General features: G+C 49.0%; 1 protein-coding gene across 1 annotated transcript in view; it reads left to right on the forward strand.

The window, feature by feature from the left end:
* Positions 1-299: 299 nt before the first annotated feature.
* LOC130484250 (tumor necrosis factor receptor superfamily member 16-like) overlaps positions 300-21,051 on the forward strand; it is a 42,668-nt gene continuing 21,916 nt past the window's right edge. The window contains exon 1 of the mRNA XM_056857151.1: positions 300-365. Coding sequence (XP_056713129.1) covers positions 300-365 — 66 coding nt within the window. The remainder of the gene's footprint in view (positions 366-21,051) is intronic.

Below are 21,051 nucleotides of genomic sequence, written 5' to 3' on the forward strand. Positions count from 1 at the left end.
AGCCTCCCTTCCCGGTTTGTCCCCATTGCTTGAACTTGGGGGGAAACTTTGGTTTTCTTGGAAAAGGCCGTTTGGCCAGGAGGCGCGACGGCAGAAGGGAAGAAAGGAAGGAAGAAAGGAAGAAAGAAAGAAAGAAAGAAAGAAAGAAAGAAAGAAAGGGAGGCTGCCTGCCTTTTTTTGCAACAAAAAAAAAGAGACGAAGACCGAGTTGCGCGTTGCTGGGGGCCGGAGAGTTGTGCTGCCTTGAACTCGGTGCAGGAGGAGGAGGAGGAGAGCGGCGAGGCGCGGCTGCCACGGACATGCAACTGGCCCGGGCGCTGCTGCGGGGCGCGGGCCTCTGGCTGCTGCCCCTCTTGGCTGCGGAGGTGGGTCTCTCCCTGCCCCTTGGGTCCTGGGGGCGGCGGGTCTCGGGGGCGAAGGGCGCCGGCCGCGGCCCCGGCGGGATGGAGCGCTTTTCGCGCCCGGGCGTCTGAACGGGGCCGCCCAGCCCGCGCCTCTCCCGGGGCTGGAGGAGGAGGAGGAGGGCCCGGGGCCGCCTTGCTCCCGAGGAAGCCCGCTGGGAGGGCCTCGCGCTTGGCAGAGGTCTTCGCGGAGGCTGCCTTGGCCGTTGGGTGACTGGGGTTGAGTGGGATCGGGGCCTTTTCCAAATTAGGTGGCGAGGGTAGCAACCCTCGGACTTTAATCCGAGGTAGGACTCAAGCGCGGAAACTATTCCGGATTCCGGAGTTTGCAGTGCAATCCCAAAGAGAGCTCCTCCAGTCTAATCCCATTAATTTCAATTGGTTTAGACCGCAGTGACTCTGGATAGGATTGCATGCTTAGTCTGAGACGGGTGGGGTATTAATGAAATTGAAATTAGATGGACCAAGGGTCTGATTCAGTAGAAGGCAGCTTCATGTGAAAGTGTCACTCTGAGTATATACAGAATGCATGGCCATAGGGACCTATTTTGAGTTCCACAGTTTACAGTACAATCCTAAAGAGAGTTACTCCAGTCTGATCCCATTAATTTCAATTGGTTTAGACCGGAGTGACTCTGGATAGGATTGCGCTCTTAGTCTGAGACGGGCGGGGTGTTAATGAAATTGAAATTTGATGGACCGAGGGTCTGATTCAGTAGAAGGCAGCTTCATGTGAAAGTGTCAGAGTGCCTCTGAGTATATACAGAATGCATGGCCATGGGGACCTATTTTGAGTTCCACAGTTTACAGTACAATCCTAAAGAGAGTTACTCCAGTCAGATCCCATTAATTTCAATTGGTTTAGACGAGTGACTCTGGATAGGATTGCATGCTTAGTCTGAGACGGGTGGCGTGTTAATGAAATTGAAATTTGATGTACCAAGGGTCTGATTCGGTAGAAGGCAGCTTCATGTGAAAGTGTCAGAGTGCCTCTGAGTATATACAGAATGCATGGCCCTAGGGACCTATTTTGAGTTCCACAGTTTACAGTACAATCCTAAAGAGAGTTACTCCAGTCAGATCCCGTTAATTTCAATTAGTTTAGACTGGAGTAACTCTGGATAGGATTGCACTCTTAGTCTGGGAGTGGTGAAGAAGCGATGAAAGTGTCAGAGTGCCTCTGAGCATATGCAGAATGCATGGCCGTAGCCACAAGCAGCTTCCTTGGGGTAAGAATCTGGCTTTAGGGCTATTTTGTGTCCCAGCACGTATCTGGGTTGAATTCAAACAGTGGTTATAGGGCACAAAATAGCACTTCCTGCTTCAAACGAATGCTTGTGAATCCTCATGAGGGCCCCCTGTGCATAAAGGTGAGCTTGGAGCCGAGTTCAAATTCTGTGTATGTCCACACAGTGGTCGTGAACTTCAGCAACCTAACTCTCAACACTCTCTTGACCTGGTTGAAGTTTTCACACTTCTGAAGCGTCCTGGATGTGACATTGAGTAGAGGGTAGTTAGAGTAAGATAAAGTGAAAACAGAGCCGTTGCGGATATGGTCCACCTTCAGATAATATTTTATTCACATTTTAATAATGCAATTTATATATTATTCATATAATTCTTGAATAATATTTTAATTCCCCCCATTATCTTCCAAGCAAGTTGAAACCATACACTTGGTTGGTCTCTGTTTTATTGTCGCAACAATCCTGCAAGGTAGGCGGGTGAGAGCGTGTGCTTGGCTGAAGGTCACGCAGCTTCACGAGAGAGTGGAGATTCGGACCCGGGTCAGACTCAAAACTTTGCTGTCTTGCAAACCGTAGGGTATGTAAAGACAAGCTCCCTTAAGGTGATAGATGCTTACCTTTTACATTAGCCAAGCTTACGGTCAGGGTGGTTACTTTCAGAGGATAGCCCTGTTGGTCTGCAGGAGAATCATAGAGATGGAAGGGACCACCAGGGCCATCTAGTCCAACCCCCTGCACAATGCAGGAATTTTACAACTACCTTCCCCCCACACCCCCAGTGACCCCTACTCCATGCCCAGAAGATGGCCAAGGTGCCCTCCCTCTCATGATCTGCCTAAGGTCATAGAATCAGCATTGCTGACAGATGGCCATCTAGCCTCTGCTTAGAAACCTCCAGGGAAGGAGAGCTTACCACCTCCTGAGGAAGCCTGTTCCACTGAGGAACCACTTGGACTGTTAGACAATTCTTCCTAATGTCTAGATGGAAACTCTTTTAATTTAATTTCAACCCGTTGGTTCTGGTCCGACCTTTCTGGGGCAACAGAAAACAACTTGGCACCAAGTCGGCAAGATTCGATTCCAGGAGCGCCTTAGAGACCAGTGAGATTTTCAGGGTATAAAAGCTTTTGAGAGTCAAAGCTCCCTTTGTCAGAGAAGAGTCGGAATGGAGATCTCTGAGTTAGGGCGGTTAATGTATGATTCTTTCCCACCACCGCCCCCATGCACATACACAAGGAAGGGGGTGAGTCACTCCAGATCCCTCAGGACAAAATGCAGAGCAGCGATGCTCCCTTTGTGCTGGAGCGGTTGTTTACATCAGCGCATACTTCTTTTCAGAATAATGCCCCAAAGATCATGCAATCTAACTTTGTTTAATTTTTTAAAGATGTGAGATTGAGGAGGCGGAAAGGAAGCAAAGGGACTCCACTTCAAAGAAGTGTGGAATAAGAGAGGGCCTAAGGGGACAGAGGACAGGGGTGACTCCCCCCCCCCCCAAGTTCAGGTGGGCCGTAAGCTCTCTCTGGCTCCGCTCCTTAACTGCAGAATGAGAATTAGAAGTGACCTACCTCACAGGGCTGTTGCGTGGTTCACAATACCATCCTAAGAGAGGCGGTGTGGTATAGTGGTTAAGAGCAGTGGTTTGGAGCAATGGACTCGGATCAGGAGAACCGGGTTTGATTCCCCATTCCTCCACATGAGCAGCGGAGGCTAATCTGGTGAACCGGGTTGGTCTCCCCACTCCTCCACATGAAGCCAGCTGGGTGACCTTGGGCTAGTCACAGCTCTCTCAGCCCCACCTACCTTCCAGGGTGTCTGTTGTGGGGAAGGGAAGGTGATTGTAAGCTGGTTTGATTCTTCCTTAAGTGGTAGAGAAAGTCAGTATATAAAAACCAACTCTTCTTCTTCTAAACAGGTCTGCTTAGAATCCTACTTAGATTTATTAAGTGGGGCTTACTCCGCATGAAACTGTTCTACTGAGTCAGACCATCGATCCTTCAAGGTCTGTATTGTCTACTCAGTCTGGCAGCAGCTGTCCAGGGACTCAGGCGGAGGCCTTTCACCTACTGCCCTGTCCTCTATAGAGCGCCAGTGTGCTGTAGTGGTTAAGAGTGGCGGACTCTAATCTGGAGAACAGGATTTGATTCCCCTGGCTCCACATGAAGCCTGCTGGGTGACCTTGGGCTAGTCACAGTTCTCTCCAAACTCTCTCAGTCCCACCTACCTCACAAGGTGTCTGTTGTGGGGAGAGGAAGGAAAGGCGATTGTAAGCCAGTTTGAGACTCCTTAAAGGTAGGGAAAATCGGGGTGTAAAAACCAACTCTTCTTCTTAACTGGAGATGCCAGGGATTGAACCTGGGACCTACTGAATGCCAAGAAGATGCTCTACTATTGAACCACATCCCCTCCCCACTGACTGGAGATGCAGGGGATGGGACCTGGGACCTTCTGAATGCCAAACAGATGCATTGCCACTGAGCCATGGCCCCTACCATTACCACGGTCTTAATACTGCATTCTGTCTGCAATCTTACAGTTATTTGGAAGATAGTTTCAGATGATAGTTCATAGAATTGGAAGGGACCACCAGGGTCATCTAGTCCAACTCCCTGCACAATGCAGGAAATTCACAACTACCTCCCCACCCGCACCCTCAGTGACTCCATGCCCAGAAGATGGCCAAGGTGCCCTCCCTCTCATTAACTGCCTAAGGTCATTGAATCAGCGTTTCAACCTGTGGGTTCTAGTCCGACCTTCTAGAAAACAACTCGGCATCATCCTCTCTATGACAGCCCTTCAAGTACTTGAAGATGGTTCTCATGTCCCCTCTCAGTCTTCTCCTCTTCAGGCTAAACATACCCAGCTCCTTCAACCTTTCCTCATAGGACTTGGTCTCCAGACCCCACACCTCATTGTGTTGGTCTGCAATAGAACAGTTAGATTCGAGTCAAGTAGCCCTTAGAGAACAACGAGATTTTGGGGGTATAAGCTTTCGAGGGGCAAAGCGCCCTTCATCAGAGGCGAATCGCTGTCTTTACATCCTGGTCAGAAGGTGGGAGGGGTGTTGCAAAGAATGTGTGTAAAGGATGCAAAGGGTCCAAGGCATATTTTAATCAGCTGGATTAGAGCAGAAAGGAAATGCTTCCAGTTACTTGGAAGTAAGTCCTCTTGAATTTCAATTCAGCAGGAGTTTTGTGGCACCTTAAAGAGCAACCTTTTTTTCTAATGCCACCATAAGCCTTCTTGCACTACAGCCGCACTTTTCATTGTAGCCAAAGAAACAGGCTCTCTTCCACAAAAACTAAGGCCGAAATACAATTATGTTTGTCTTTAAAGCGCTACAAGACTCCTGTGGATTTGGGCTACCGGACAGGGGGCCCTTTGGAAACGCAAAAGCAGGTTACCCTTCAGAAGTGATGATACATACATGGCCTCTAAAGAACACTACTAGCGACAGAGCAAAAAAAAAAAAAACGCTATTCATTTTGCAATGTCTAGTTTTAAACAAAGACGGATCGCTGTGGACAAGACCAAAAGCCAACAGCACTTTTCACAGACTTTGGGTTGGATGCATCTGTTATTTCATTTCTGTGTCACTTTTTCAGTACATTGGATTATTGCTAGTGATGTAATATTACTATGAAATTGTCTTGCAAATTCACATTAAGTAGTTTTCAGGGTGAAGAGGAGATGCATTTGTACGAAAACTTGGTTAAAAAAATATCCACACATTTTAAGGATCGGGGAGTAATCCCTGTTGTTGTTTTTTAAAATCCAACATTATCCTCTAGATTTGGATTTCCAGAAGCTGAATACACGTAGGATCCTGCCAATCCAGAGGGAAGTTCTCCTGTGCAAACACAGCTCCCTTTCATTTCCACAGGGCTTGTGGGGATGGGCGTGGAAGTAAATCGACAGAGCATTGTGAAAGGGGTCGGACGTTGCCTTCCTCAGATTTCCAACTCCAGATTTTTCTCAACAATGTCTGCCTTATAACTATACTATAATTCAAATACAGGACCGCATAGATCATAGCTTAACACATTTAGCCTTTCCTGCCACATGAAGCTGCCTTATACTGAATCTGACCTTAGGTCCATCAAAATCAGTATTGTCTACTCAGATCGGCAGCGGCTCTCCAGGGTCTCAGGCAGAGGTCTTTCACATCATCCACTTGCCTGGTCCCTTTAACTGGAGATGCCGGGGATTGAACCTGGGGCCTTCTGCATGCCAAGCAGATGCTCTACCACTGAGACACTGCCCCTTCCAGGCCCTGTTTGCAGGCAACTGTCACATGGACCACCAGCATATAATTTTGCCTGCCCTGCTAGCTTCTTTTCCAGGTCCGTTCCGGGTTGGGAAATACCTGGAGATTTTGGAGGTGGAGCCTGAGGAGGTTGGGGTTTTGAGAGGGGAGCGACTTCTAGACATTTGGAAGAATTTGCTAACAGTTAGAGTGGTTCCTCAGTGGAACAGGCTTCCTCCGGAGGTGGTGAGCTCTCCTTCCCTGGAGGTTTTTAAGCAGAGGCTAGATGGCCATCTGTCAGCAATGCTGATTTTATGACTTTAAGCAGATGATGAGAGGGAGGGCACCTTGGCCATCTTCTGGGCATGGAGGTGGGGGGGAAGTAGTTGTGAATTCCGTGCATTGTGCAGGGGGTTGGACTAGATGACCCTAGTGGTCCCTTCCAACTCTATGATTCAATGCCATAGAGTCCAATTGCTAAAGCAGCCATTTTCTCCGGGAGCACTGATTTCTATCGCCTGCAGATCAGTTGCAATAGCGGGAGATCTCCAGCCACCACCGGGAGGTTGGCAACCCTACAAATTGGACCGATGGCAGTTCCTTTTAGTTGTCATGGATAGGAGCCCTCTATGGACCCATCCTCTGAATCTGTGTAGCCCCCTTTTAAAGCCATCTACCCATGCTGCCCTGATTACCTTGAGGGAAGAGGGAGAGATCCCGTGTGAACAGCCCTGGCGTTCCTGGAGGTGCATGCCACTTTTGACTCAAAGCACAATCATCCACACTGTTTCATGCGCCTAGAGAGCCGCTGCTGGGACTTCCTTCCTGTGGCTTAATTGTCACTCTCCTGTGAGCATCCTTAAACAGGATCTTCAAAGGACATTGTCTTCCGTGGGAAAGTTCACTTGGGAAGGCTCCAAGGCCCCACTGCGGCTGCATATTGCAATTGAAATCCGTATCCCTGATTGCTGACATTTTTAGAAAAGCAATAAGCAGTCTTAACCCCTTAAGGGAGTGCCTCATGAATAATTCAATTTACACAGCTCACTATCCCAAGATGGAGTAATGTTCATTAATGTAGACATTTTTTTAAAGAGAGAAAAAGGTTAGATAACTCCATAGAATGTGCGTTTATCAATTAAAAAAAAACTTTTTATTTATTTGCAAAATTTATACCCCGCTGTTCTGCCCTCCAGGGTCACGAAGGTGGCTGACCAATGAAAAACATGGCCACATGGAGCTGCCTTATACTGAATCAGACCCTTGGTCCATCACAGTCAGTATTGTCTACTCAGACCGGCAGCAGCTCTCCAGATCTCAGGCAGGGATCTTTCACATCACCTACTTGCCTGGTCCCTTTGACTGGAGATGCCAGGGATTGAATCTGGGACCTTCTGCATGCCAAGCAGATGCTCTACCACTGAGCCACCACCCCTCCCCAAATGCCTAATAAAATCACATCCTAATCCCATGAAAAACAAAAACCACAGCATTAAAACAATGAAAACCAGAGCTAAAATAAACATTCAAAAACATAAAGACAACTATAGCTGTTAGCCATGATAGCTACCTGGAACCTCCATGTACTGAAGCAGTATACCCCTGAATGCTGGATGCGGAGAAGGGATGACCGAGTAAGAACATTGCTTCCATAGTCTGTTGGCTGAGATTTCCAGAGGCAGCTAGAAACCACAAGGACAGACGTGGGTCTCATCCAGCAGGGGGCATATCTTTGGTGACTGCTGCATTTCCCATTTCACTGGCACCCGTTTCTCCTCCTGCAATCTGCATGGCTGTCTGTCCCACCCCATGACTACCGGAAACAGGGAAATGTGCAAAAGAATGCAACAATATTCCAATCTGCGCACTTCATGTGGTCAGAAAATGTGACATTTGGAGCCTTTTCTTAGAATGATAGAATCATAGAGTTGGAAGGGACCACTAGGGTCATCTAGTCCAACCCCCTGCACAATGCAGGAATTTCACAACTACCTCCTCCACACACACCCAGTGACCCCTACTCCATGCCCAGAAGATGGCCAAGATGCCCTCCCTCTCATCATCTGCCTAAGGTCATAGAATCAGCCTACTGACAGATGGCCATCTAGCCTCTGCTTAGAAACCTCCAGGGAAGGAGCACTTACCACCTCCTGAGGAAGCCTGTTCCACCGAGGAACCGCTCTGTTAGAAAATTCTTCCTAATGTCTCGATGGAAACTCTTTTGATTGAAGTTCAGCCCGTTGGTTCTGGTCCAATCTTCTGGGGCAACAGAAAACAACTCGGCACCATCCTCTCTATGACAGCCCTTCAAGTACTTGAAGATGGTTATCATATCCCCTCTCAGTCTTCTCCTCTTCAGGCTAAACATACCCAGCTCCTTCAACCTTTCCTCAAAGGACTTGGTCTCCAGACCCCTCACCATCTTCGTTGCCCTCCTCTGGACACGTTCCAGTTTGTCTACATCTTTCTGAAATCTTTCTTGTTAAGTGCAAAGTAAAGGCAGTCTAGCGCTTAGATCATTGGACTTCGACAGAAAAAGTCTGGGAAGTACACTGTTAGATTGTTGAGTCCCTGCAAAGCCTTTCTGGCTATTTTCCCCATTGTGGTCGGCAATTTTCCTTGCCACGTGTGTTGGATCTCCCCTCCCTGCAGCAGTTTGGATCAGAGGATTCCAAAATTCTCCGCACGTGTTCTCTCTCTCCTTACCTGCAGCAGCTACTCCTGATGATTCTCATCTGTGAATGAAAAACCCCCATGAATTTATATCCCTCCGCTCTGTGTTGCTTCGCAAGGGTGGGCATTCTGCTCTCAGCCTTGAAGCACTGGAATAATTGAACAACGAGGAATGCTGTCTTTAAAAGTATCTGTGAACTTGGCACCGGGGAGACAGCGTAGCCTAGTGCAGAGATCCTGGCCCGATCATGCATGAGCCGTCGAGTGGGTGCATATTTCTCCTGGCCTGCCTACCAAGACCTTAGGAGCACATGTGTAGACAGGCCTTCTCCATTTGCTTTGCACAACTCTGTGAGATGAATTAGGCGGAGAGCCAGTGAATGGTCTGAGGTCGCCCATTGGGTTTTCTGGGGGAATGTGGCTTTTAATCCCAGGGCCTACTCTGACACGGTCTCTTTCCGATACACTACCAACCTTTGGAAATGAGCGCATCTCCTGAGAGGGTGTATGTGAGTGAAGTGCCTTCAAGTTGCAGCCGACTTATGGCAACCCCTTTTGGGGGTTTTCATGGCAAGAGACTAACAGAGGCGGTTTGCCAGTGCCTTCCTCTGCACAGCAACCCTGAACTTCCTTGGTGGTCTCCCATCCAAATACTAACCAGGGCTGACCCTGCTTAGCTTCTGAGATCTGACGAGATCAGGCTAGCCTGGGCCATCCAGGTCAGGGCACTGAGAGAGTAGCCTCAGGCAAACTGGCTGTGACCCAGGCTTGTTTTTTTTTCATCAGAAAAATGGTACTACCAGAGGTAGTCTGCCTCTACCAGAGTGGTGTAGTGGTTAAGAGCGGTGGTTTGGAGCAGTGGACTCTGATCTGGAGAACCGGGTTTGATTCTCCACTCCTCCACATGAGTGGTGGAGGCTAATCTGTTGAACTGGATTTGTTTCCCTGCTTCTACAAATGAAGCCAGCTGGGTGACCTTGGGCTAGTCACACTCTCTCAGCCCCACCTACCTCACAGGGTGTCTGTTGTGGGGTGGGGAAGGAAGGTGATAGTAAGCCAGTTTGATTCTTCCTTATGTGTTAGAGAAAGTTGGCATATAAAAACCAATTCTTCTTTAAATCAGTTGCTGGGGACCACAGGTGCGGGAGGACGCTGTTGCCATCTTCCTGCTTGTAGGCTTCCTAGAGGCACCTGGTTGGCCACTGTGTAAACAGAACGCCGGACTTGGTGGGACTTTGGTCTGATCCAGCAGGGCTCTTCTTATGCAAGTACGTAGGACCTCTGACCAGCCCAGTATGATGGCAAATATCTGGAAAATAAGAGCAAGAGTCCAGTAGGACCTCAAAGACTAACAAAATTTCTGGTAGGGTATGAGCTTTCGTGAACACACAAACACATGAAGCTGCCTTATACTGAATCTGACCCTTGGTCCATCAAGGTCAGTATTGTCTGCTCTGATTGGCAGCAGCTCTCAAGGAACTTAATTGAGGTTTTTCACATCACCTGGTCCTTTAACTGGAGGTGCCAGGGATTGAACCTGGGACCTTCTGCATGCCAAGCAGATGCTCTACCTCTGAGCCATAGGCCACAGTGAGTCACAGCTGAGCCACAGCTGCGACGCACAAAAGCTCATACCCTACCAGAGATTTTGTTAGTCTTTAAGGTGCTTCTGGACTCTTGCTTTTTTCTACTGCTAGAAGAAGTTGGTTTTCATATGCCGACTTTCTCTACCACTTAAGGGAGACTCAAACCGGCTTACAATCACCTTCCCTTCCCCTCCCCACAACAGACACCTTGTGAGGTAGGTGGGGCTGAGAGAGCTCTAAGAGAGCTGTAACTTGCTCAAGGTCACCCAGCTGGCTTCATATGTAGGAGTGAGGAGTCAAAGCCAGTTCTCCAGATCAGAGTCCACCACTCCAAACCACCGCTCTTAACCACTGCACCACCAGCAGATAGACTAACATGGCTACCCATTGTGATCTATCTGGATGACAAGCTCCTCCATCTTAAATCTTCCAGCTGGCCCAATAAAAGAGATCCTCTCTGCAGCTCTTCGCAGGTTTGGGCCTGGCTCAGATTAAGCCTTGGCAATCGCCCGTGTGCGAGAAAGAAGACGGCTGACACAATTCCTGCGTTCATTCATTCAGTATTTCCAGGGAGTTTCATGTCCGGATTAATGCGGAACACATTTTTCCTAGTCTGGTATTAACATTTTTCCCTTGCCAGCCCCTGCAATTATGTGGTCAGGCCATATAAAAGTTGTCTTTATCCCCCCCCCCATACTTCCTGGGGAGGGTAATTAACATTGCATGGCAAAATATTTTCTATTCTTATTAGCTGTGACTTTGAGCTGAGGGGGATTTTTCTCTGGAAGGAACAGCAAGGGGGCGGAGGAAATATTTAATGAATTTTTTGGGGGGGGCAGATGCATTTCTCATTTTTATACAAAAATGCTCGGAGCTGAACATAGATTGATGGGGGTTGCTGATAATGGCCCCTCCCAGAGCATCCAGAACCTCTGCTTGTGTTCGGCCTTCCATAATTATGAAGTGGGGTTGCCAACCTCCAGGTGGGGGCTGGAAACCTCCTGGAATTATAACTGGACCCCAGACTTCAGAGATCAGTTCCCCTGGAGAAAAGGGCAGCTTGAGAGGGTGGGCTACCCCATTGAGGTGTTCCCCCCCCTTGCCAAACTCCATCCTCCTGAGGCACCAACTCCAAATCTCCAGGAATTTCCCAACTTGGAGTTGACAACGTATTATAATGAGCCTATTATAGAGAGTCAGTATGGTGTAGTGGTTAAGAGAGGTGGACCTGGGCCTACTCACAGCTCTCTCTGAACTCTCTCAGCCCCACCTACCTCACAAGGTGTTTGTTGTGGGGAGAGGAAGGGAAGGCTGTTGATTTTAGGCCGGTTTGATTCTCCCTTAAGTGGTAGAGAAAGTCGGCATATCAAAACCAGCTCTTCTTCTTCTTGTCTTGCAGTGGAGGCAAAGGAAATAGCTTTCTTTCTCTCCCTCTGTGTATTCTGAGGCTGAGGACACAGTACCAGGAACGCTCCTTTGGAAATAAATTCCATTGCACGCAGCGGGATTTACATCTGAGTAAACACACATAAGATCAGGCTCCACAGGAGGAGGCCTTTCATTCAGGAACTCCTCTTTGGAGAAAGGAGAATCGTCAGCGGCGGCCAGTCCACATGTCTCTGTCCATTCAATAGCTCTCGGCTGAACGGAGCCAATCTGCACATTTACACAAAGAGGTGGTAAAATTCTGCACTGGACCACTGCAGAATGGGGGGAGGGGAAGCAGAAAGGGGATTTCATCCAGGTATAATGCCATAGAGTCTTCCCTCTGGGGTTCCAACAATAAGATCCAAGAGAATGCTTGGGCTATTCTCTTGAATACTGATTAAGAACATAACATCAGAAAGGCCCTGCTGGATCAGACCCAGGCCCACCAAGTCCAGCACTCTACTCACACAGTGGCCAACCAGGTGCCTTTAGGAAGCCCACAAGCAAGACGACTGCAGCAGCATTGTCCTGCCTGTGTTACACAGCACCTAATATAATAGGCATGCTCCTCTGATCCTGGAGAGAACATAAGAAAAGTCTTGCTGGATCAGACCCAGGCCCACCAAGTCCAGCAGTCCATTCACCCAGTGGCCAACCAGGTGCCTCTAGGAAGCCACTAACAAGACGACTGCAGCAGCACCATCCCGCCTGTGTTCCACAGCACCTAATACAATGAGCATGCTGCTCCGATCCTGGAGAGGATAGGCATGCATCATAACTAGTATTCATTTTGATCAGTAGCCATGGATAGCCCTCTCCTCCATGAACATGTCCACTCCCCTCTGAAAGCGTTCCAAGTTGGCAGCCATCGCCACATCCTGGGGCAGGGAGTTCCACAATTTAACTATGGGTTGTGTGCGATTGATTGGTAGGCTGGGTACAGAATGAATTACCTTAGGGTGACACAGTGGGTATTAGCTAGCCCCATCGTCCAGCCAGGTACACCTTAAGCCAGGGGGAAAGTTCAGCCACCCCCCGCCTTCCTGCCCAGGCTCAACACACTAGTTATTGCTGGTCTACTGCTTGTTTCAGGGAAAGGATCACCAGCTTTATGTGGGGGTAGGGATTTGAGGGGGGGGCACATGGTTGAGAAAAGGGAATTCTTCTAGCAACAGAATTTGGGATGTGTGTGTTAAGTGCCGTCAAGTTGCTTCCGACTCATGGCGACCCTATTTGGGATACAGAATTTGGGATACAGAGGAGAGAAATTAAATGTGACGAGAGGCGCCAGTTCTTAACATCAAAAATGCAACATGAAGGGCAGGGGGCAGAGTCAGGGTTGCCATCTCCAGGTTGGGAGATGCCTGGAGATTTGGGGGTGGGGAGCCTGAAGAGGGCGGGGTTTGGAGAGGGGAGGGACTTCAATGTAATCGATTCAAGTCAATGTCATTAACTTCAATGTCAATTGCCAAAGCAGCCATTTTCTCCCGGTGAACTGATCCGTGTCACCTGGAGATCAGTTGTAATAGGAGATCTCCAGCCACCACCCTGAGGTTGAGGAATCAAATTAACAAGCTTGTTCTGGTGTTGGTGTGGTATAGGCATGTGTTTGTCTCTTTAAGAGAATTGTAAGATAATTGTATATCAGGATATGTAGAATGTGGGAGAGCAGAGCAAAATGTTTGTATATTTTGTAGAATAAGCACCAAATTTGCTGGCACAACAAGATTTCCAATATTGATGAAGCTACAAGCGAAATGGGACTATACCGGAAGCCCATCTTCTGTTGAATAGTTGGAATCCAGTGTCTTCATGATTGACAACGTGGTGCGTTATCTGTTTTGATAACGCTGGAACTTGATAAAACTGGCATAGCAAAAGCAATGTGACTATGTGTATACGGAATTGTATTTTGAAATTTATACCTTTTGAATTGCATTGGAATTGTATATAATACACTCGCATTGGTAATTTGGTCATACGTGCTGATTTTTTTGTATAACCACCTGGAGGTTGGCAACCCTAGGCAGAGTAGATCTAGATTTGGAGCCGCAGGGCAGAGCCCAAGATTTTCCAGCATGGCTGGGGATGGTACTGGAGCAGTTTGAAAGAGTTCCAGGGTACCTTTTATAGACTAACAAAATGTATTGCAGCTTAAGTGTCCCTGAACCAGAGATCATTTCTGAAGATCAAACTCTGACTCACAAAAGGTTCTGCTGGAATACGTTTTGTTATTCTTCAAGGTACCGCTGGACTCCTCTTTAACATTGCTACAACAGACTAACGCAGCCGTCCTTCTGGAATTAATGGAGAGGTGGGGCTCCAAGCAAGAGCTTTCTATTCACCTACGCTGGGAAGAAAACAACAACCTCTCGTTTTTGATTCTCAGAGGAAGGTAGGGGTGCCAGGTTGCCGGAACCGGTGGGCAATTGCCCACCAATCCCGCAGGCTGCTCAGAGTGTCCCACGCACAATGTGCTTATGTCGCTACCAGGTTGACTCCCAGAAGTACCACATTGCGACGGGACGCTTTACCACTGGTGAATGGTAAAATACCTTACAATGACTAAATTGCCATTTTAGGGGAAGGGTAATGCTTTGGTGATTTTTAAACATGTTTAAGCAGCTTGGAAAGAAGGCAGTTAAGGGGAGACCTGACAGAGGTCTATAAAACTATGCATGGTATGGAGAGAGTGGACAGGGAGAGAAGCTTTTCTCCCTCGTAATACCAGGACGCGGGGACATCTGCTGAAGCTGGAGGGCGAGAGATTCAAAATAGATCAAAGGAAGGATTTCTTCACACAACGCATAGTTAAATTATGGAACTCCCTGCCCCGGGATGTGGTGATGGCTGCCAAACTGGAAGGCTTTAAGAGGGGAGTGGACATGTTCATGGAGGAGAGGGCTATCCATGGCTACTAGTAAAAATGGATACTAGTCATGCTGCATACCTATTCTCTCTAGTATCAGAGGAGCATGCCTATTATTTTGGGTGCGGAGGAACACAGGCAGGATGGTGCTGCTGCACTTGTCTTGCTTGTGGGCTTCCTGGAGGCACCTGGTTGGCCACTGTGCGAACAGACTGCTGGACTTGGTGGGCCTGGGTCTGATCCAGCAGGGCCTTTCTTATGTTCTTATGACCTAGTTCAGGGCCTCAGCTGGTCTTAACTGGGCCCTGGCTTAGAGGTCCCTGCTTCCAATGTCACCTTTGCCGTGAGCTTTATGCAGCTTTAAGTAGGCTTCTGTGTCTCTGCAACATTCCCCCATCTGCTATCTGAGAATAATACCACTGAACTACCTCACAGGGTTGTTGTAGAAATATTGGCCACGAACACAAGAAGCAAAATTTGGAGCCCTCTGCCTGGGCTGCCACATTGTGAAAATGCTACATTTATCTTCCTCGAGGGATCCTGGAGCGCATCCCATTCTTTGGGCGGAACAAAGTCTCTCCCGACCGAGCGGCTGTCATCTCCCTGCTCTATCTGACTCCTCCTCATCCGCTTTTGCTCGGGGCGTGTTCACACAACGGTGCCAACAGGTTGCAGGTTCTGAGGTTTCCTTGGCAGGGACTTCCAACACCACATCCCAGTTGAGCTTTCCCCCCCCACCCCGGCAGAAAGAGATTGATCTGCCGTTCACAAAGTCCTGCAGGTTCCATTCAGACCTCAATTCACACACTCAGCCTTAAGAAGAAGAGTTGGTTTTTATATGCTGACTTTCTCTACCTCTTAAAGAGAATCAAACCAGCTTACAATTTCCTTCCCTTCCTCTCCCCACAACAGACACCCTGTGAGGTAGGTGGGGCTGAGAGAGTTCAGAGAGAACTGTGACTGGCCCAAGGTCACCCAGTGGGCTTCATGTTGAGGAGTGGGGGATCAAACCTGCTTCTCCAGATTAGAGTCCACTGCTCTTAACCACTACATCACACTGGGAAGAGGACAGATTCATGGAGGAGGGGGCTACCTGTGCCCATTACTTCCCTACTTCCCTCTATTTCCCCACACCTTTTGGTTTACTGATGGGTTGGTTTTTATATGCTAACTTTCTCTACCTCTTAAGGAGAATCAAACCAGCTTACAATTTCCTTCCCTTCCTCTCCCCACAACAGACGTCTTGTGAGGTAGGTGGGGCTGAAAGAGTTCAGAGAGAACTGTAACTGGCCCAAGGTCACCCAGCAGGCTTCACGTATAGGAGTGGGGAAACCAACCCGGTTCCCCATATTAGAGTCTGCTGCTCTTAACCACTACGCCACGCTGGCATAAGTGGAGAAGGACGTGTGATGTTTGTACCCCAATGGTGAGACGGGGAAGAAACAGTCACCCGAGTGTGTCTGCTCGCTTGCTTCTCCAACTCTGTTTTGGTCCGGGATTCTCTGGACCGAGAAGCCAGGATGGATTCTTGCTAGGGTTGCCAACTCCAGGTTGAGAAATTCCTGGAGATTGGGAGGTGGAGCCTGGGGAGGGTGGGATTTGGGGAGGGGAAGGGAGGGACCTCAGCAGGGTATAATGCCATAGAGTCCACCCTCCAAAGCAGCCCTTTAGTCCAGGTAGATTCGAAAAAGAGTTATTTTTTCTTCTCCATCATTCTAGCAATTGGGGGATAAATACAGCATCACCTTTCCTTGCCCCCTGCCCGAACAAAGAAAGTTAAGCCATCTCTGAATATTGGGTTTGCCAGCCTCCAGGTGGTAGCTGGAAATCTTTCACTATTAGAACAGATCTCCAGGCCACAGAGGCCAGTTCACCTGGAGGAAATGGCTGCTTTGGAAGGTGGACTCTATGACATTATACCTCATTGAAGTTCACGCTCCTCCCCAACCCTCCTCAGGCTCTGTCCCCCCAAATCACCCGGTATTTCTCCAAGTGTGGTGTAGTGGTTAAGAGCAGTGGTTTGGAGCGGTGGACTCTGATCTGGAGAACCGGGTTGGATTCTCCACTCCTCCACATGAAGCCTGCTGGGTGACCTTGGGCTGGTCACAGTTCTCTTAGAGCTCTCTCAGCCCCACCCACCTGACAGGGTGTCTGTTGTGGGGAGGGGAAGGTGATTGCAAGCTGATTTGATTCTCCTTAAAAGGTAGAGAAAATTGGGGTATAAAAACCAACTCTTCTTCTGATGGCATGTATGGAAGTACCATGCCTTTACTCAGGCTTGTTTGGGCTTTAAGATTGTAAGATGTAAGATTGTAAGATTGTAAGATGAAGCCTGCTGGGTGACCTTGGGCTGGTCACAGTACTCTCCAAACTCTCTCAGCCCCACCTACCTCAGAGGGTGTCTGTTGTGGGGAGGGGAAGGGAAGGTGATTGTAAGCCGGCTTGATTCTACATTAAGTGGTAGAGAAAGTCAACATATAAAAACCCACTCTTCTTACTCCTCCTCTTCTTACTCCTCCTCTTCTTCTTCCTCCTCCTCCAATGGGGACCTAAAGTGGCTTATTTTGTTCTCCCGTCCTTTATTTTGCCCTCACATTGTGGTGCGTAATGGTTAGAATGTCCCAATGGAGAAAATCAGTCTCTCACAAGCTAAACTGCCTCACAATGTTATCGCGAGGACAAAATGTGCAGGGGAGAGCTGTGTTTGTTGCCCTGTGTACATTAGTCTGGCTGAACAGGATACAAATGTGATAGATTATTTCTAGGATTGCAGGGTATCTGATGAAGGGAGCTTTGACTTGCGAACGTTTATACCCCCAAAATCTTGTTGGTGCTGCTGGACTTGAATCCAGGACTGCAGTCGAGCATAGTGCTCCACCGCGCCTGATCCTGCAAAGTATGGCTTGCCCTTTCCTATCAGGATTCCAAAGGAGGATCACATTGGAATCCTCCTTCGCTAAGGGAAACCAATCCCAGAAACCTGTTTGCCAGAAAAGCAGAAATTGTCAGTTTGGGGCGGAAGATTCGCCCAGGCTCATTCATGTAGGGGCAACCTATGGCCAACTTTTGTCAAGTTTCTAGTGCTCATGGATCATGGAGATGCTGGATGATTTGCAGGTAGCAATCAAGTCAATGCTCAGTTCCATGCCATCTCTATGGGGTGTGTGGGTGACATCGTAATTATGCCAATAAAGGTCTGTGTTTGTGGGTGTGTGGGTGGGTGGGGGGTCTTCTCCTCTGCAAGAAGGGAAGTTTACCAAAAGGGCCCAATCCCAGGCCTTAGATCCTGCAGAAACTCAATTGACCTAATCTGAGAAGTGAGCATGCAAAGTGTGACTCATGCCGTTCAGGCTTGCTGAACTCCTGGTGACCTGCAAGCCTTAATGAATTCCACTTTCTCATCACCTTCTCCCGTAAACACCTTGGGAGACCACCCTCAGTCTTGCCTACGGACAAGGCCAGGATTAATCATTATGCTAACTATATGATAGCCCCAGGCCCCCAGTCGTAGCCGACTTAGTGCAACCCCAGAGGGTTTCCAAGGCAAGAGACAAGCAGAGGTTGTCTGCCATTGCCTGCCTCTGCGTAGCAGCCCTGGACTTCCTTGGTGGTCTCCCATCCAAGTACTAAACAGGGCTGACGCTTCTTCGTTTCTGAGGTCTGATGAGATCAGGCTAGCCCGGCCCATCCAGGTCAAGGCAAGAGACGTTCAGAGGTGGTTTGCCGTTGACTGCCTCTGCATAGCAACCCTGGACTTCCTTGGTGCTAACTAGAGCCGACTCTGTTTAGCTTCTGAGATCTGATAAGATCAGGCTAGCCCTGGGTCAGGCCTGAAACCACAATGGGGTTAGGAGCACTTTCTGACCAAGCCTGGATGCCCCGGGCTTGTGCTCTGCTGCCAGAGTTGGGCTTTTAAACCTGCTCTCCAGGCCAGGCGAAACGAACAACCTGTTCCCCAGAATCCGCAGCCGTTGCTCTAGCAGGAAACCAGCTGTCAGATCGGAAACCGGAGGCCGGGGGCCAAATCCAGCCCTCTCTGAGTGGCCAACCTGGAAACCAGAAGGGGGGTGCAGAGGGAGAGAGAGAGCCGGGCGATGCAATATGGACTGACGGCTCCCTTGAAAAGGAACCCCAAGGGGGTCTGCCAATCCCTGTCCCTGCCTCAGGATGGCCGCCCGGAAAAAAACTAGTTGCTGGCCGACACTCTGACCACTACACCACACTGTTTCATTGGTAGGGTTGCCAGGTCCCTCTTCGTCACTGGCGGGAGGCTTTTGGGGCAGAGCCTTAGGAGGACGGGGTTTGGGGAGGGGAGGGACCTCAATGCGGCCATTTTCTCCAGGTGAACTGATCTCTGTCGCCTGGAGATCAGTTGTAATAGCAGGAGATCTCCAGCCACCCCCTGGAGGCTGGGAAACCAAGTTGGGTCCAGGAAACCCAGACACTACCCTTTAGAGAAGCGAATGTCTAGTTTGGCCCAGAGGTTCACGGTATAGAAGGGATTTGAACCCAGGACTGCCAGATCCTGTGCTAACTCTCCAAATGCTCTGCTACCCTGACACCATACAGGATGACCGTCTACTACGAAGGGGCCAGACAGCTGTGACCCCCAGACGTGTGTGTGGAAACTTGAGAAGGCAGAAGATCTGTGGATTAGGTCGGGAGGGGATTTCGAGCCTCTGGTTCAAGGGCAATGAAGCGCCGGCTCTCCTAGCCTGAGCCCCGTTTCTTCCTGCCTGGCTCTCCACATGTTGGACTCCAGAAGACCTGTTAAACCAGAGCGCTGCCTTTTGGGAATGCCACGGGAGAGGGTGCGGCCTCATCAAAGTCCCTTTGTGTGTGGCGCGGAGGCTGGCGGAGTCCCCCCCCTCCCCGCGGGTTAGGAAGCCACACACCACGCTGCTAATAAAGCCAGAGCCCTTTTATCTGCGCATTTCGAGGCACCGTGCAGAGGAGGTGGAATCCTGATCGCCGCGGCAGAGAGAGAGAAAAAATCCTATATTGCAGGGCCAGAAAAGATGCAGAAACCCTTCCAAAGATCAGAGGTTGGAGCCCCTTCCCTAGAATACTGTGTACAGTTCTGGTCACCACTCCTAAAAAAGGATATTGCAGAGCTTGAGAAGGTGCAGAAAAGAGCAACCCAAATGATCAAGGGACTAGAGCAGCTGCCCTATGAGGAGCAGTTAACATGCTTAGGGCTGTTTAGCTTGGAAAGAAGGCGGTTAAGGGGAGACACGATAGAGGTCTATAAAATTATGCATGGTATGGAGAGAGTGGGCAGGGAGAAGATTTTCTCCCTCTCCCATAATACTAGGACACGGGGTCATCTGCTGAAGCTGGAGGGTGAGAGATTCAAAACAGAGAAAAGGAAGTATTTCTTCACACAATGCGTAGTTAAATTGTGGAGCTTCCTGCCCCAGGATGTGGTGATGGCTGCCAACTTGGAAGGCTTTAAGAGGGGAGTAGACATGTTCATGGAGGAGAGGGCTATCCATGGCTACTAGTTAAAATGGATACTGGTCATGATGCTTACCTATTCTCTCCAGGATCAGAGGAGCAGGCCTGTTATATCAGGTGCTGTGGAGCACAGGCAGGATGGTGCTGCTGCAGTCGTCTTGCTTGTGGGCTTCCTAGAGGCACCTGGTTGGCCCCTGTGGGAACAGACTGCTGGACTTGATGGGCCTTGGTCTGATCCAGCACGGCCTTTCTTATGTTCTAAGGAAAGGCTAAGGGATGTTAAATTCAGAGGAAGAGAAAGTGAAGAGAGAGAGACTTCTCCCTCTTCCATAATACCAGAATTCCAGGGTGGGGGCCCTCAATGAAGCTGATGGGCTATAGATACAGTTTGGGCAAAAGGAACTACTACATTACTCATTAATTAAACTGTGGGATTCTGCCAGAAGATTTAGTGAGGGCCTCATACCTAGATGTTTTTAAAAGAGGATTGGGCAGATTCTTCGAGGAGAGATCCATCAATTACTATTGTATGCTTGTTAAGTGCCGTCAAGCTGCTTCTGACTTGTGGCGACCCTATGAATTAATTACCTCCAAAACGTCCCACTATTAACAGCCTTGCTCAGATCTTGCAGACTGAGAGCCGTGGCTTCCTTTACAGCGTCAATCCACCTCATCTTCCTCTTTTCCTGGTGCCTTCCACTTTTCCTAGCATTATTGTCTTTTCCAGTGACTCTTGTCTTCTCATTATGTGACCAAAGCTGTCCTTCTCTGGAGGTTTTTAAGCAGAGGCTAGATGACCATCTTTTGATTTAATTTCAACCCGCTGGTTCTGTTTCTCCAGAAGGTCGGACCAGAACCAACGGGTTGAAATTAAATCAAAAGAGTTTACATCTAGACATTAGGAAGAATTTTCTAACAGAGCGGTTCCTCAGTGGAACAGGCTTCCTCGGGAGGGGGTGAGCTCTCCTTCCCTGGAGGTTTTTAAGCAGAGGCTAGATGGCCATCTGTCAGCAATCGTGATTCTATGACCTTAAGCAGATCATGAGATGGAGGGCACCTTGGCCATCTTCTGGGCATGGAGTAGGGGTCACTGGGTGTGTGTGTGTGTGGGGGAGGTAGTTGTGAGGTTCCTGCATTGTGCAGG

The sequence above is a fragment of the Euleptes europaea genome, chromosome 11 (assembly GCF_029931775.1).
Source record: "Euleptes europaea isolate rEulEur1 chromosome 11, rEulEur1.hap1, whole genome shotgun sequence".
NCBI lineage: Eukaryota > Metazoa > Chordata > Lepidosauria > Squamata > Sphaerodactylidae > Euleptes > Euleptes europaea.